This window comes from Argentina anserina, chromosome 4, assembly GCF_933775445.1.
Source record: "Argentina anserina chromosome 4, drPotAnse1.1, whole genome shotgun sequence".
NCBI classification, from domain to species: Eukaryota; Viridiplantae; Streptophyta; class Magnoliopsida; order Rosales; family Rosaceae; genus Argentina; species Argentina anserina.
The window spans coordinates 418,476-435,789 of record NC_065875.1 but is presented as its reverse complement, the minus strand read 5'-3'; the positions used below and the strand labels follow the sequence as shown (position 1 = coordinate 435,789).

The following is a 17,314-nucleotide window of genomic DNA, read 5'->3' as shown; positions in this document are numbered from 1 at the left end:
ATAGTTCAAAAATTTAACCATTGCAATCTCATTCTTGTTTTATTAATAGAAGATATAAGATAATCCTTAACGTACTCATCCGGTTGACTCAAATCAAACATTTATTACTGTACATGATACAAAACCTAACAAACTATAAGCGCTTATAATCATACTTGCTTAACCTAACTCAATTCTCACCATCTTCAAAGTTTGATCAGAGAAAATTTATTTATTTTTGTTGTTTTACTTATGAATTTATATATAGTAGTTATTTTGATAGTATAACTATATGTTCATGAGATTCAAAAATTAAAAGAACTTTAATTGCTGAATTTTTAAAGTGTGAAAAGTTTTTAGAATTTTTTAAATTAATTTATTAGATTATGGGTATTTCAGGAAAATTAAGAAGGTGAAAACAGTTTTGTTTTTTGTTAAAGAGAATAAGAGGTCCATTAAGCAAAATGTATAAATACCGATTTAGGAAGTTTTTTTTTGTCAAATTTAGGAAGTATGAATATAACCTTTGTTATTTTGCTAAATATTATCTTCCTTTTTTTCCTTCTAAAAAAAAAAAAGAAATATATAATCACACAGCTCACTCACCAACCCCATTGCTCTGGGTCTTGAATTTGCCTACCCACCAAGGCCACAACCCAGTCCATCTTACCTACCACGACTCTCTTTCCTCATTATTTACTCTCTCGACTAAACACCAACCCCCTCCACAACCCTTGTTATTAACCGATCCATCTACACATTGGTTCAGGAGCATACAACCTTTTGCCACCCAGATTGCATCGGAGATTTCAAGAAAGAGCAATATGGGTGGCGATGGAAAGGTCTTCACTTTGGCTGAGGTCTCCGACCACAACGCCCCAAAGGACTGCTGGCTCATCATCAATGGCAAGGTTCTCACTTTTCCCGTTCTTTCAACATAAAGCTCTCTCCTTTTTCTTTCTTCGATCATCAAATGAATCTGATTTTTTAAAGGGGGAAATTTGAAGGCCTTGCATGTTTGTTTAGTCATACATATGATCAAGTTTGACAATCGGGACACTGCGGATCTTGTTTTGTTTTGCCTTTTGTTTATGTTGGCTGGTGCATGTTAATGTTCATAGGGATAAGTCAACCTGGAATCTGTGGCAATTTAATACTCAAGCTTTAGCCTTTATGATAGAATACTGGATCTCCTACAATCCGATGTTCAATTCTTGTTTGTAAATGCGGATAGATAACTTAGATTAATAACGGTGTTGAGGTAGAGATAGCCCGGATTAGAGTTCATTCTCATAGCTTGTCAGTAGCTTGATTCTGAAAAGAGTAACTGACAAGATTGATGGGATGTAGACCTTGATCTTTAAAATGGTCAGTTCCAATCAAACCCTTTGACATTGGTTCATAAGAATATATGTTCTCCTTGGGTCTTAGATTGCTTATCAAATTATCAATGCCTGTGATTTGGCTAAGTTGTCAATTTCATTCCGTCTTCTAAGCTTTGTGATTTGGCTAGAGGGATCTCACCCTCTCCTGAACTTTGCAAGTGTACTCCCAAAATCTGTAGTTACAAAGAATTCTTAGATGATATTCTTCATTGTCTTATTCTGTCAAACTTCACTCTAGAGATTCAAATAAAAAGAGAGATTAGGTTCATTACTTTTCAGAACATCTGGTTTGGTCATGAGATTCCATGATAGTTTGACTCAATAAAAGGATAAATCTGAAGAGCTCTTTTGATTATATTATTCACATCAGCCATCAACCAATATTACTTTTCTAATAAGAGGTACTGAAAATAAAAATTCTTCTTATTCATTTCTGTGTTTCACATAGCTGGAAATGATCAATTTCCAAATAGTCATTACCATCCTTCTATGGTTTGTGAACATGTTCATAGGGTACTGGACTTTAGAATAGTCGAGGAAATTTTCAAGATGTCTTGTCTTTTTTCCTTGTATATAATATGAGATTGATACCATATATGTGGTGTTCAACTAAGCCAAAAGGATGCAATTATATCTTAGAACTTTCAAAAATAACTTTAATGCTCTTTAGCTTCTTCTGAGTTAATCTATTGTTCCTGTCATATTTCATTTTACATTTAGCTGTCCTAAGTAGGGTTGAAGATGATCACTCAGTAAGTCAGTATAGACCTTGCCAGCCTTTTTTTAATGCCAAACTTTGATATGCTTTTGCCTTTTTCTTCCGTGTCATGATATTCTGGATGAAATTTATGGATTCATTGTACCAACTACAAAACAGTACTAAATTTATTGCCTTGATGTATAAGCCACTTTATTTGTGTCATATACTTAAACTGCTAAAAAGTGCATCTTCAGGAAATAGAACGTTTACTTGAAGTCTTGAACAGCTTGAAGAAACATCACTAAGAATTAACCTATATTAGGCAGCAGTCCATGTTACAATGTGTCTGCCAATGATATCATGTTCTTACTGCCAAATTATATCTTAAAACAGGTTTATGATGTGACCAAGTTCATGGAGGACCATCCTGGTGGTGATGATGTTTTGTTGTCAGCTACAGGTATGTAATTGATTAAGATATATCATCATGATGCTGTAATTCTGGGACTGCTTCAAACAACTCCATAAAACGAGTGTGACCGTAAAGGATGAAGTTGTTTTGTTAGAACCTTAGATGATTAATCATATTTCTAATTATAGGTCAAATGTGAATGGCTTTGATGAATTTCTCTCTCTCTCTCTCTCTCTCTCTCTCTCTCTCAGTCATTAATGTATTAAGTACATCCCTTAATGCTTTTGACCCCATTGACTTTGCCATTCTAATAACACAATCAACGGTCTGCGTTAATCTGATGTCTGAATTCCAAATGAAAATGGTGTGTGGGGGCATCCGTATGCAAGAATTTGTGTGACATATTGTTGATGGTCTCTATGCTGATCTTTAGATACAACCACTAATTCATGTGTTTATGTGCCAATGCAGGGAAGGATGCAACTGATGATTTTGAAGATGTTGGTCACAGTGATAATGCCAGAGACATGTTGAAGGACTTCTATGTGGGAGAGATCGATGTCTCTACCATCACCAAGAAGACCGAATACACTCCTCCCAAACAGCCTCATTACAATCAAGACAAGACTTCGGAGTTCATCATCAAACTTCTCCAATTCCTTGTCCCCATTGCCATATTGGGTTTGGCTTTTGGCATCCGCCTTTACACCAAGTCATCTTAAGATTAGAGTCTTCTAGGTTATGTTATTCCAGCAGTTAATTAAAATTACAGGACAAAAGCTGTTGTGATGACTCACATATTTACTACCCGATCAGGATTGCAATCGACTTGATTTGTTGTCTCTTTATTTCTTGCATTTGGATTGTTCTTTTACTGACAATCTTTGCTCGTCTCATCATCCTTTTATTTGCAGTTTTTACCTCCCGTAGTCCATCATGTTTCAATCATTTGGCACAAATAATAGTAAACCTAAAGTAGTGCACTATTTGCCTATGTCTTTCTCTTTGCTCTTCAGGTTAAAAGGAAATGGATAATGCGAACTCAGATCTTGATGTGTGGTTATAGGGGATATGCTCTTTTAAGCCTATAACTACAAGTGGTTGTACTCATATAACACATAGCTCCACAGTCGGGTCTTTTAGATTGAAATCCCCTTCACCCATTCATATTTTTAGGTGAGAGAACCACGAGGGAGACTTTCTGAAGAAGCATGACCCTACTCCTCTGGTTCTATATTTTATCACGTTGGTCTCTTACTGTGAATTTAGCATGCAATGTTGGGAGTGGATATGCAGGAATTGGTGGGATACTGCAGTTTTTAGGGATTTTTTTTGTAGGTGATCGTCCTCTTCTTATATGCATCATTCAGACGGGCTAAGCTTTGTCTGCTATAATGTAGAATGTGTTAGAGATCATCCAACACAGTTGCCGGTGATGCTTGCTCCGCAAGTTAGAAATGAGAATGATTTCAAAAGGAAACACTACAACAGATTCAAAAGGAAACACCACAACAGACTAATAATCGCAGCCCCATTGTTCAGTTTTTAGGGAGGTAGAGAAAAAGTGTCAACAAGGAAAACACAAATTGAGAAGAAGCACGACTCTTCAAGTACAGAGGAGTCGGCCAGAGCTTATGGCTGGGGTATGGCATGGGAGACCCATCACCAGAAAGTAGATGCAGCAGAGAGCACGGAAGATGGGGTCGGCAGTGGATCCATTCCAGGCTACTTCTCCTTAAGTGTAGGCTTTTGAAATCAACCCTGAACCATGCATGTTCTGCAACCAAAACACACCATGATCCCCACTTTTGTCAAACTTTTTTCTACTCCTGACTGACAGTGATATATAACCACCCTTGTCCAGAAATTTCAATTCTTCAAATTTTGGTGTCGTCTCTAACTTGTTCTCCAATTTACTTCAGAAGGATTTTTGTGGCTATCACACCGATATACACCATATCTTATGCTATTAGTGTAGAACTAGTTACAGCCAAAGTCAATGTAATGTGGTTTACAAAATCTCACCTTCATTTTATAGGTAACGAATAGCATTTTGGTGGGATTGAACCACCATCATTTCGAGTGTCTCGAATTATTTAGCAGCAAATCACCAATAGAAAGACTAATTGTTCAGTAAATCTGCAGAATTCTTGAACAACCACTAACAGTCTAGCACTAAGCTCGAACTTGAATAGATTCAGAGAAGAAAATACTAATTTCAATGTATCTTTGACTAGCTAGGGGATAATTCAATGATCATTGGGTCTAATCATTCCAAACACAATAGTAGCCTGGTCATGATATCTAAGGCCTAATGGGACCTAGGTTTTAATATTTTTGAAGAAATGAAGAGCATCCTATGGCCGGGGTTGCCATAATCATTGATCAATGCAGAGGCTAGCCAAAGGTGAGTGAGTTCTCAATACAACACTTCTATTTGTGAATCCATGGCTGCTACCTTGAGCATTGATGAGCCTCTGCAACTGTGACTGTGAGACTGATACTGGTCATGTGTGTATCAGAAGGAATACTGTTAAGGGTTTACAGTTTACCGTTAAACAGTTATGTATGCAGAAATGGCCAGACAGTGAGTCCATGCCTGATGATAAGCAGAGGCATTTGCCTCCTCCAGAAGCATGCATGTTACATGTTAACATCTAATGGTAACCCTACCAGACCCTCACCCTGTCTCATGTGCTCGTCTTCAATTCCTTTCAAGTTCACCAACCTCCACCGCCACAGATTGGTGAGGGAAATTATATTAGGGGGAATTGATGGGGGTATTTTCTTTGGGGGGTTGATGATGTTGTTTGCGAAAGCATTCTTTGTCTTTGCCAACATGTGACCTATGGATGAAATTTACCGAAATTTTTATAACTCGTTTCCTCCAGGGCAAAGTGTTAGATGAATTGTGTCTTTAAACTTTAAATTCGCGAACAAAGTAATATAAGACAAAGAGGTCGGTAATTGTCAACCCTATGTTATAATCTAATGCATGTTTAACCGTAACCTATTCTCTAAATAGAGTCCAAATTCTTGCATGGTTGGTGTTTTCTCTTCTTCATGCTGTGGTAGAATCATCAATACTTTGTGGCTTGTGACTTGTGAGCGTGCTTATCATCAAATATCAGCCGATAAAAACATACAAAAAACAAAAGCAGGTACAACATAGAATCCAATTTTCTTAGAATTATTTGTAATGAAATAAACGGTTATATATAATTCAACCATAAGATTATTTGTATACATCATTTTGGTTATTCATATTTCATTATGTGATTCAATCCATCAATCAAATGTCTATTTAGATTGTACAAATGAACACCAAAAAAAGGACTGGTGCATGTGGGAGACAGCTTCCTTGTTTGGTCTTCCATTGATAAGCAAAGCAATGAATACACAGTTGAATACATAACAACAATAAATAGTCCTTCCTCACTCCATGAAAACCAGAAAATCATCATTGGAAATTGAAGATTCCTTGGCTTCATCCAATACCATTTAAGCAGTACCAACTTCCACTCAAACGACCCCCATCATATTTCCCATCACTGCTACCTTGTGATTTCAAGTGCCTGATATTAACACTTCACCATGCTTTGTTACACCTTTCTAAATGAGGCAACACATAACCTGCTGCGTTGCTATCAGAACCTACGAAGTTCTGACTCCTACTTTCCTGATGCAATCTCCAACTTTATGAATATCATCAATTCATCATGAAGGAAAAAGTATCAGACTGTACCATGTTTGGTGCTTTTAACTGTTTTTACGGTTCTTCATTCTACTGTTTATGCTGCAAAGATGGGCAATTTTTTACTGAAATCTGTGTCTAGGATTCTGGACTGAAATTCATTACCAGCAGATAGATGAATGAACCTGAATTGAAACCATTCCAAGACCTTGACTATAACAAGGAGCTGAGTTTTGATCCATATACAATGTAGGGTTTAATCTTACCTAGTAAATGACACTACTTCTGTGATCATCCAAGACATTTTTTGTGCATCCTCATCCGCGGATAATTTGTGAGTCTGCGTTACAGACTTGAGTTTCAGATGCCTCGTTTTAGCAACCTGCAAGATTTATTGTTCCTAATCCACCCAAAACCGAGACATAAACCCCATAGCATATGCTAAAGGATATTCTACACTCATCTAATTGCAAACATTCATGCATCCAGACAATGAATGATCTCCCTCGTATCTTGTTAGAGAAAAGTCGATAAAGCCTTTGTTTCAAGCAACAAATGGTTGCAACTCACTTTCCCACTGTCACAGTCCATCACCCTCCATGACTCATATGGCCACACAAAAGCTTAGGAAGTTTAAGAGGTACAGGCGTTGCTCTCAATCAATTAAATGTTCACGTTTCTGGTTGGTAATACATGTTAAATTTTCAAGTGCAATGGAGTAGAAGAAGATTCTTCTAATAACCATAAAGCATCAAAGCTTGGACGCTACCCTACAACTACCGTCAAATCCACCAAACGAATCACCAGGGAATATCAGAAACAGCAGTTGGTACTTAATAGTGTTGCTCAAGAAAACCGATGTAAACAAGATCAGAAGAAAAATATTACAACTTGAAATGAGGGGAAAAGGGTGATATTTATTCCAAAAGTTAAAGTTGCATCAGTACAAGTATAGACAAAGAAGGGAAGAAGAAATTACAGTGCAAGAGAAAAAGAGGACCAATCTAAGTAAGTTTCTGTACCACATAGACTGATCACCTAATCGACTGAACCTAACCCTAAACCCTACTACATCCCCTACCCTCTTCAATTCCCTTCCTCTTCTCCCACATGATCTGTTAGACAAAGGGCTTTGTATTTGTTGTGTACTCATAACATATTGTTATGTTACAGACCATTAATCTACACATCTCAGCCAGTCCTAATTCTTTACAAGTAAAAGAAGGGCGACGGAAAATCGAAATAACACCATCACCACAACTACTAAAAACTAAAACCTGCTAGTTTAGATATCCTAAGCCCAAGATCAACCCATAATGAGCAGGAAAGGAAGTCTCCTGTCAGAGAGCTAGTGTGTCTTCTAAGGATCCAATTTCTGCCATTCATACCGTCCTGGTAGCGGATTATCATTCACAGGGTCAAAGTTGTATCTGCAGATAAACGCATAATAGTAAATTTAGACTGAATGGGGAGAGGATAAAATATGCAAGGAGATTTAAACTGTAACTTCAAACTTGAAGGAGTTAAAGAGTAATAGTAACTTGTCAACGAATTGCTTCTGCTGCTCTTCTTCAGCACCAGCAAAGAACTCATCCATGTCATGTGCTGTTGGTATGTGTCTCTGTGATGAGTTCTGTATTCTCCTGTTAGTATCAGCTGAATCAGTAGGCCTCGTAGTAGAACCAGGGGTTCTGATGGTGTCTGGGTCCCTTATCAAGCTGCAAGGCGTGGATTCCCTAGTGCTTCTGTAAAAAAAGAAGTTCACTTCCATGTAAAATCAAAACCAAGCAAGCCAAGCTAATGTAAGATGATACAGAAATTTATAAAAAGAGGCATACAAATTCTGCATCAAATGGTAGTCAAATATAGGTAAGTTTAATGCAATAACATGACTAACAAAGTGACAGACAACAACTAATATTATCCTTGTTATTCATACCCCCACTTTAAAATGCAGGATATCTGATATGTATCGTCAACTAAACAAGACTTGACCGACCATATGCTGTAATGCTTTAAAACATTAAAGTGATGCATTCCTGCAATTACATGGTAAGGTGAAAATTTTCACTTGACAACTTCTATCCCATATTTTTCACTGCAGCTCTCTAACTTGGGTCCCCTTCCCCAACCTCGTTTTGCATCACTCACCAATATATCAATCATTTTATATCCTGAAACATTCCTCTGTTACCCAGTATCAACCAGATACTGAATCGTTTTGATAATTAGATTGTGATATATTGAACCTATGTAAACTGAGAACATGAAGAGATTAAGTCCTATGCTCCAAGTTGGGTTGAATGACCTCTCAACTGTATTGGGCCATGGATAGCCTTGGAAAAAAGGCAACAGATAACAGAATGATAAAACTACAAGCAAAGGAATGTTTAAGAACCACATTGGTAGAGCACTGGAACAAAAGCTCCAAATGGAAGGTGCACTGCATTCAATTAGTCTCAGCTTCATTTTCCAGTGGATGGCTTAACAATAAAATCAAATTGAGTGATAAAGTTGTGAACACAAAACAGAAATCTTGTTTTCCCTAAAACTCAGTGAATCAAAAGCCTAACTTTTTTTTCTACTTAGATTCAAGTTTTGCTCTATTTGAAGCAGACAGCTTTAAAAAATCAAAAGATTTAGTTTCGGTTTGATTTTCTCAACGAAAACAAAGGGCTACACAATTCGGTAAAATTCAAGCAATGTTACTTGTTCACTACTTTTCCCAATTCCAGTGCTACCAAACTGTACATGCAAGAACACCCAAAAAGACAAAAAGAAAAAAGGAAATCTCAATTCTCTGGCGGAAAAAACAAAGCTTTTTATCATAAAAATTAGAGCTTTTATCAAAAGAAAAATCCACGATCAAACAGCAAAGTCATGCAAAAAAGCAACCCGAATTTCTCAATTTACAACTTTCCATTAGCTTTTCCCCAAAGCAATTAGTCCTCAATTCAGTAAAGTTTTGATCCAAAATCCATAAAAATCAATCCCCAATTGGAAAGATGTAAAAGGGTCGAAATCAAAACACCACCCGACACTTGAATTCAATAAAAAAATCCCAACTTGGCCAGAAATCTGAAACCCCCAAATCCCCAATTTCATTTCTTCCCAGAAAAAAAGAAAAGAAAAAAAAAAGAAAAAAGAGATTGAAAAATGAAGAACCCACCTCTCTCTACCTTCGAACTCGAGCACATTCTCACCGAACGAAGCTTCTTCTTCATCTTCGCCGTGATTTTCTCCGCCGCCACCTAACTCATTATTGTCCTCCTCCTCCTCCTCCGCTTTCGGCGGCGACAATTCCTCGGCGACTTTTTCGGGCTTCGGCGGCGAGGGCTGCTGCTTGGGGTGGTGGTGGTGCCTCTTGGGGACGTGAATAGGAGGCTTCTCGAGGCGGCGGCTGCGGAGCTGGAGATAGGAGGAGGTGGAGCGCTGGAGAGCTAGGGTCTTGGCTCTGGTGCGAACCCCGAGAGAGGCGGCCTGTGTGACTTCCATGACCGCCACGTCACCGGTGGGCTTGGACTTCCTCATGTACTTGCCCATTTCTTCTGTTTCTCTTCTTCTGGTAGTCGTTATTTTCCGGTCAGGCTCCTCTGTTGGCGTTGCTGCTGGGTCTCATCGAGTCGTCCAGAGAGAGAGAAGAAGGTTGGGTGGGGGTGGGTGGAGGTGGGTATTTGTAATTTGTTTTTTTGGTACCTTAATACACACAACAAGCCTTCTCTCTCTCTCTCTCTCTCTCTCTCTCTCTCTCTCTCTCTCTCTCTCTCTCTCTCTCTCTGTTTTGTAGGAGAAGGAAAAGAAGGGAGAGGCCTAGGGTAGGGTTAAGGACAACAATTTCAGACCCCCACACACACTTCAATTTCTCTTTTTCAATTTCTCCTCTTCTCTCTCTGGCTCCTATTTCTCTTACAAGACTGTTTCATTTTTTTTTTGGTGTTTAGATTCTTGGCATATAGAGGGGATTCAATCATTTTGGATAAGATCTAGCTTCTCTACTAGAGCAAAACTTCTTTTTGTTGCCAAACAAGGTTCTTTTGGGATGTTTAGTACACCTTTGTATTTTCTCAAAGTGTTATCTGTTTCTTTCAAATTATTACTACAAAAGATACTATTTTGAATTATTACCAAAGCAATTTGATTTTGAATTTTACTACCTAAATTGCTTATACTTTTGAATTTAAGAAAATAACTTAAGAAAACAAATTGAGTTGAAATTCAACCCCTTTGTTTTAGTTACTAACTTGCGCTATGTTTTAGATAAGACAACTAAGGTTTATTATACCAATTAAGTGTACAATCACTTATATGAGTTAAGATTTATAATCCTAAATTCCTAATACAAAGGATCATATTAGTGGTATGGATTCAAAACAGTTAGCTTGACTTATTTGAGATATTAACAAATTCATAATATTTCACTATTTGGTTCGGATCATGGTGAAAACTGTAATAAATAGTATGTGTAATCTATCATCTATGTGTTTTTCGTTATAAAAAAAACAAACTATAATCGAGATTCATCATAAATGAACATCTCCTCCCTTACTTCAATCATAATTGAAATCTCCAAAATCGCAGTTCTCATGAGTTTTACCACATTTCCATGATATCGCGATACGAGCTGAAGAGAAGAAGCTGCAGAGCTGAAAGGCACAAGTCATTGGATTCCCTTCTCAGTGGCCACGTTGGAAAGTACATTTTAAAATTTTCTTTATTTTTTCCAGTACCCATTTTTCATCTCTTATAGCCTGTCACATCCGCCACCCGCGCAACCCGGCCCTTGACCGACACGCGCCTGCACACATTGTCATGTAGCCCAATTCGGACAGTAAGAGAGAGAGAGAGAGAGAGAGAGAGAGTGGTCCAGAGAGTGAACCTGGTGCAGGGCAGGGCATCGATTTGGAAAGTGACCCAGAAATTACAGTAGAAACAAATGCCTCTTATGAAGCCTGTAACTGTATCCCTTCCCATCAAATTCAGCAGTGTCTTTCTCACAACTTAAATCAGGCTAGGTAAAATGTGAAAACAATTACTTCTTCTGAGTTTCGCTAAATATGGCAATTTCTTACATACACTATTTTTTTGTTACTTTCTTAAGAAGCTACAAGATCATATTGTAAGCTCTTCTGTGATTATATAAACACGAAAAGGAAGGTCATTGAGGTGTTTCGTGTGACGTTGAAGGGGTAAGAAATTGGGTGTACAGTATAATGAAATTCTCCTGTCAAGGTATAGATGATTGTTAGGATGATGTAAAAACAGTACACTAAGCTTTGTAAGTTGATCTTATGATAAATCTTGGACTTGCCCTTGTACTTACGGCAGAGCTATCATCAGTAAGTCCTGGGATTCAAAACAAACAAGAGCTCTATTGAATGAGATGAGAAGACAAAACTAGTGTCATTTTGTGATCAACCGCGAAGATATTTTACCAAGACGCCTTAGAGCAAATGGTGCAAGGAAAATAAGCTCTCTTGGATTAGCAGATAACAATGTTGAACACTAACCATTACTTATTCGAGCTCTTTTTTTTTTCTTCTTTTAAATCAAATTACAGTACTCTTATTCAAACTCTTGATAACAAACATTAATCCCCTGTGGAAATCACCTACTTCACACAATTTTACAGTACGACAGATCATCTTTGTTGTGTTGTGGCTCAATATGTTTTCTATTCTAAGTAGTTATTAATAGCTGCTGGGAATATGTAGTTATAGGTGTAACTGCTCAGGCAGTTTACATAAGAAAGAAAAGAGCAGCTGTTACAGTTAGTTGTTGTGTGTGGTGTGAGTTTCATAGTGTGTGTAACTCTGTAATCAGACTTTGATAGTGAATTTGTCTCTGCTGCTCCGGGACGTAGGCTCTCGTGTTCTTGTTATTTCTGATTCTATTACTGCAGTGCTACTGCTGTGGCAAATTGTTTCCGCTGTGTATTTTGTTGTCTTATATTACTTTGATACTCTTTGGTACAACAATCCTATAGTTTCTCACCGGAGGTGGATGGTGTCATCGGAGAAGAAAGGCAGCGGTCAAGTGCCGAGGTATGGGGGTGACAGCGGAGGTGGAGCGACGAAATTATAGTTCAAATGCGCGACTATGTAAGATTGGGGTTTACTCGAATAATCCAGAGCGAGGCAACAAGTTCATCAAGAATCTATACAAGTCAAGTTTTTTGATTTGGAAAACAAATAAAAAAACAGAGGTGAAAACGCTCACACGAGTTGCTGGATAACTTCTTTTTTTAGAATGGAATTGTTGACCAACTTCAAAAGCATATGGCCTCTTCTTTCCCAAGCAATATAGTCCTATGGCATTGGCAGTTAACACATTAATTCTTGCCTAAATCTAAAGAAATTCTCCAACTCTGGGTCTCTGGCAGCAAACTTGTATCTTAAATTGTGTGAAGAACTATCGAGGCATCGATATCTAATCGAAACAAAACTGATATGAAACAGAACTTCACAGGTCAAAATAAGTTCCACCTGCTTACTTATCTAGCAACAAGATGAAACGAAAAATGTAGAAATCTCTGCATTTGAAACCAAAAAGAAGCAACAGACTGTTCTCGACTATAAAAATTTTAAGCAATTTGCAACTGGTTGCTCTCTTTTTCATGTCCTACCGAAAGCGTATCTCAAGTTCAATGCACATATTTTTCTCACGCATTACTAGAAAGCAAAATGAAACCACATTACTTATGCATTGACTAAGTGATGGATCTGAAAAGAATTTTGAATATAGTCTGATTTAAAAATTTTGTTCGGTACCTTTTCATTCTTGAGTCAAATCCGGTAAACAATCATTAAAATCATCATCTGGATCTCGTGAAGTATCAGCTGACATCAGAATAGCAGCAGAATCATTTTGCTGATTGTTAGAGCCATTTTCTGGTTCTTGTGGAAGTGGAACGGGAGGGACATCTCCCAAGTGTTCCAGCACCTCAGCACCATCTTCATCTGACTGGTAGGTAAGGAAGTTTATTCTTACTGGCTCTACAATCTCAAGTTTGTGTTCTGGTTTATGTTGCTGATTGAATCGACCAGAGATCTTGGATGGGGCTTTATAGCATGCTCCACATAGATCAAAACCCATCCTCTCCACACAGTCTTTACATCTGTACCTCTCGCCAATAATTGGAGACATCTGCAAAGAACAGAACAGAGTTGAGTATTTATACGCTCGTGAGAAAGAACATGCATCATTTTATATATCCACCATATACATAATGTAACCACCTCAATTCCAAAACCATGTGTTGGGAATATTACTGAAGTCTTCTAACATTAAAGTTATAAATCATCGCTCAAAAAAATATATTACATAAATAATTGCAAGGCAATTGGTGAATCGCCTAAATTGGCTGGGGAAACAATGAGCACCATGAAAGATTTTAACACATGACGAATCACCAGGTTGATGCAGCTTCTTCATCCTATGCTGTTGATCCTTCATCTTGGCGTCTACCAAGTGGTGTGATTTTTAGGTTAAATGCACTACTCATTGAGAGAAAGGCAACCAATAAACCAGGTCCCTAGGTGCTAAAATTCAGAAATGAAAAGTTGGCAAGAGGCATAAAAAGGCATTACCCCGCAGTAGTCACAACCAATTCCAAAGTGAACTTTTGGCCCGACACCATACCAGCCGGAGATGTACTCATCAAACAGTTTTGATGATGATTGGCCCACACGTCGACGAACATTCACTGGATGCAAAGTAAGTTATTCTCATACGAACACCAGAAATCAAACAGGTATAGAAAAACTAAAACAAAAGAGGCATAAAAAATGAAAAACTTAAAACATCCACACATCTGAAAATTAGGAAAATCTTCGGTTTAGTCAAAAGCTTGCAGAATCAATGTGGACATCCGCACATTTAAAGATTTCAGAAATTCACCTTCCACCATGCAATTTAATCTGTTCACTATAATCTCATTTTTCTTTGTTTGAGTAAAGAAAGAATAAAATTTTTCATCTTTCTTAAAGATGTTCTAAACAAACCCTCAACCTGAGTTTATAAATTGTAGGTTGTGGTCATTCCCTTTTGGCCTTTAATATGGTTGATAAGAACATAAAAGAAGAATGTTGTTAAAATCAAAACTCTGAAGCTCAAAGAAGATCTCGGCCCTATAACTTGTTGACAATTGAAAAGAGCTTTCACAGATGCATAGCTGACTAGACTAGTTTGAAAACAAACAATTACTAAAGCAATCTTAATTGCCGAGATGTTATCCATAAATACTAGATAATAATGTAAACTTATAAAAAAGAAAGTAAACATGAAAGCATCGAAATAATGGAATTTAGATTCTCACCCTGACTATCAGCTTGTTTTACTGAAGATACTCGTCTCTGTGCATAAGCTTCAGGATATTGCTCCTCCAAGAAATGCTCTAAAATTAGGCATACACTTGGAAATCCATTTGGATGCATGCTTTGACAAATTTGACACCTAAAAGTTCCATCTTCTGGAATAATTATACAAGATTCACAATATACTGCAAAAGAAAAGTTTGGATTAGTAAGTATTGGTATATACCTCAACTTTTAGGTCATCATAACAGTTATAACTTATAAGTTATATAGGTTACCATGGCCACAATTCAGAACGACAGGTTGAAAGAGCAGACTCTTGCACGCAACACATAGTAGATCTGAAACAGAAATCTCCTTGTGAGTTCCATTATCAAGATCATTACCATGTAAACAGTGCTCTTCGATGGCTGCATTTTCAGTTGGTTCAACATTCTTTGAAGATGTCAGAAGAACTGAAATATCAGCTTCATGGTCTATCGTTGTTTCTGGTGAATTTACATGTGAAGGAGATTCTCCTACCCCAGAAGAACAGCATTCAGATATCTTTGACTCTGGACAAGGTTGAGGAATATTGGACCCAGTATGATATGGTCTGGCTAGCGGATGTTGAACTTCAGGTGAGAAGTTGCCAGCTTCCTTCTCTTCATCTGGAAGCCAACGAAGACAATACAGTGAATGATTAGATGAGGCAACAGCATGTCGCATACCATGAGAATGCATTTTTAAGGAACCACAAGCTGGAAAAGAACTTATATATGGACATCAGCATATTAGAGAACATCAACTTATGAGAGCAATACAGAAAATTGTGAGGCATAAGTAACATTTAAAAAGCTATTCTCTCACCTCATAATATTCCAAAAGAAAATATTTTATATATTTATAATAATAAAAACTGACAGCCCAAAAGTTTCTAGTTATGAGTTTATGTATATAAAGAGGACGAAGAAACTACAAAGGGGGTGCAAATACAACTTATGTATTATTCCCAAAATCAAAGATCGTCTGTGCATAAACTGAAGAAATTTGACACATTCCTTTTGAACAGTTCACATACAGGAGAAGCATTTGCACACCTTTAAAACAAGAATTGTATTGTTGACTAAGTTTAACAAATAAGGCACCATTTCCTGTTCCTTCCTCTAGTGTGCATTTACTCATATTATTAGTCCTGATTAACTGAAGGTCATTGAACCAAATACAGTTCTTGCATTCTTACATATATATATATATATATATATATATATATATATATATATCTACAGGCATTGTGTTTCATTGGATACAAAATTTCTGGATACAGATCACCTCATCTTAAAGCATACATATGCTTAAGTACTACAGTACACAAGGAGTCAAAAGAACCATACATGCACATGTTTAATAATTAATATTGTAAGCAAATGGATACTTTTCGTCTGCCAAAAAATGCATTAATAAATTATCTTAAAGGCATAGAGGTATTGAAGACCAACATGTTTTCACTATTTAAAAGCATATATAATTATAAACGCAAGATACACGCACATATTACATTACATATAGGCAAAATAGTGTGTGTGTGTGTGTGTGTGTGTGTGTCTGTTATGTTATTAAGAGAGCAGAGAACTAATAAAAAGTGGTATAGCCAGTAAAGCAGCTTAGTGAAAGTTTTGAAACACACCTCCCACTTGCTTTTCCCTTCTCTGATATGCTGTCGGATACAATTTTTGGAGTAGGAAATGCAGCAAATTACAGATACTAGGAAAATGATTATATGGGTGCCGACAAACTGGACAGCTGGACTCATAGAATGCATTCATTGAATTGAAGACACACCAGAAACATGAAATGTGGCCACATCCTGCAAACAACAGAATGACTTCAACAGGAATAACTAAGCATTCATTAGAGCTAATGGCTAAGTAGACAAACAAAAAATAGAAATTCTCTTAATCTTGTAATCCCTCACCTAAAACAACTGGCTTGTAAAGAAGTTCCCTGAAAAGTAATTGAAGAGTGAGACATGTAACTACCAAAGAAAATTGCAGGTAAAAAAGTTCAGCTCATATCAAGTTTAACACCGTAGAACAAGATTGAAGCTTTAATCCAAGATTGAACCACACAGAGATCAAGGGTCATTCGAATTTTTATCATCAACTTACATAGGGCTAAATCATAAACCAAAATGGAATCTTTAAGCTACATCGATGAAAACGAATGATTTCAATCTTGAAAGCAATAAAAGACATTGGATAAGATATCAGGAATTGAAGAGGAAGACAGAAAATACTGACAGGCAAACACAGCACTGAAAGTCTTCTCGGAAATTGTCAGGCTCTTCTTCTTCTTGCTTCATTAAGGTTTCCTTGTTGTTATCCATATCGAATAGGGTCTTTTTCAGAGTCGCAAGAGAAGAAGATGGTTCTTTCTTCAACTGAGATTCCTCCCTTCATACAGCATCAATCTTAACACGTGCGTTTCACTGCTTGAATAGTTTTTTTTTTGTTTTTTTTTTGTTTTGTATACATTTAGAAAAATTTTAAATACACATGTTTAAGTTCTTAATACACACATATTAATATATATCCTTAATTGCTAATTTCAACTAGAATAGGGTGTGTATTAAGTAAATATGGGTGTTTGTATTTAAAATTTCTCATCTATTAATAAAGCAGGAAAGAGAGTTGATATGTTAACTGATTAAATTTTTGAATTACCCAAAATACACACGGTTTATTAATCTTTGAATTTTATGTGAATATGGTGCTAAGGGTATGATTGTAATTTACAAATTATAAAAGGTGAAAAGAAAAAAAGAAGATTTATGCGGAAGAAAAAAATAATGAG

The 17,314-nt window shown here is 36.9% G+C and overlaps 3 protein-coding genes across 3 annotated transcripts; 1 reads left to right on the top strand and 2 right to left on the bottom strand.

Annotated features, from left to right (window-relative positions):
• Window positions 1-684: 684 nt before the first annotated feature.
• Window positions 685-3,370, top strand: LOC126790533 (cytochrome b5). Its single transcript, XM_050516803.1, has 3 exons — window positions 685-890; window positions 2,458-2,524; window positions 2,948-3,370. Exons 1-3 carry the CDS (start codon window positions 804-806, stop codon window positions 3,196-3,198), a joined length of 405 nt encoding a protein of 134 aa, XP_050372760.1. The 5' UTR covers window positions 685-803; the 3' UTR covers window positions 3,199-3,370.
• A 3,697-nt stretch (window positions 3,371-7,067) lies between these two features.
• Window positions 7,068-9,848, bottom strand: LOC126790532 (cyclin-dependent kinase inhibitor 5-like). The gene is made up of 3 exons (XM_050516802.1): window positions 9,340-9,848; window positions 7,712-7,915; window positions 7,068-7,600 (listed from the first exon to the last, which is right to left on the bottom strand). Exons 1-3 carry the CDS (start codon window positions 9,711-9,713, stop codon window positions 7,531-7,533), a joined length of 648 nt encoding a protein of 215 aa, XP_050372759.1. The 5' UTR covers window positions 9,714-9,848; the 3' UTR covers window positions 7,068-7,530.
• Window positions 9,849-12,886: 3,038 nt separating this feature from the next.
• On the bottom strand, window positions 12,887-16,901 carry LOC126790524 (E3 ubiquitin-protein ligase PRT1-like). Its single transcript, XM_050516790.1, has 7 exons — window positions 16,762-16,901; window positions 16,437-16,465; window positions 16,149-16,328; window positions 14,761-15,132; window positions 14,485-14,667; window positions 13,757-13,872; window positions 12,887-13,313 (listed from the first exon to the last, which is right to left on the bottom strand). Exons 1-7 carry the CDS (start codon window positions 16,845-16,847, stop codon window positions 12,942-12,944), a joined length of 1,338 nt encoding a protein of 445 aa, XP_050372747.1. The 5' UTR covers window positions 16,848-16,901; the 3' UTR covers window positions 12,887-12,941.
• Window positions 16,902-17,314: the final 413 nt, after the last annotated feature.

What these genes read in the sequence shown, in the direction of transcription:
- LOC126790533 (XM_050516803.1), top strand. Translation starts at nt 804, where the DNA reads ATGGGTGGCGATGGAAAGGTCTTCACTTTGGCTGAGGTCTCCGACCAC. An exon ending in GGCTCATCATCAATGGCAAG is followed by an intron (nt 891 to 2,457) that starts GTTCTCACTTTT and finishes ATCTTAAAACAG; the next exon opens with GTTTATGATGTGACCAAGTT. An exon ending in TGTTTTGTTGTCAGCTACAG is followed by an intron (nt 2,525 to 2,947) that starts GTATGTAATTGA and finishes GTGCCAATGCAG; the next exon opens with GGAAGGATGCAACTGATGAT.
- LOC126790524 (XM_050516790.1), bottom strand. Translation starts at nt 16,847, where the DNA reads ATGGATAACAACAAGGAAACCTTAATGAAGCAAGAAGAAGAAGAGCCT. An exon ending in CGTTCTGAATTGTGGCCATG is followed by an intron (nt 14,668 to 14,760) that starts GTAACCTATATA and finishes TTTCTTTTGCAG; the next exon opens with TATATTGTGAATCTTGTATA. An exon ending in TTGGTTGTGACTACTGCGGG is followed by an intron (nt 13,314 to 13,756) that starts GTAATGCCTTTT and finishes TGTTCTTTGCAG; the next exon opens with ATGTCTCCAATTATTGGCGA.
- LOC126790532 (XM_050516802.1), bottom strand. Translation starts at nt 9,713, where the DNA reads ATGGGCAAGTACATGAGGAAGTCCAAGCCCACCGGTGACGTGGCGGTC. An exon ending in GAGTTCGAAGGTAGAGAGAG is followed by an intron (nt 7,916 to 9,339) that starts GTGGGTTCTTCA and finishes CTTTTTTTACAG; the next exon opens with AAGCACTAGGGAATCCACGC. An exon ending in CAGAAGCAATTCGTTGACAA is followed by an intron (nt 7,601 to 7,711) that starts GTTACTATTACT and finishes GTTTATCTGCAG; the next exon opens with ATACAACTTTGACCCTGTGA.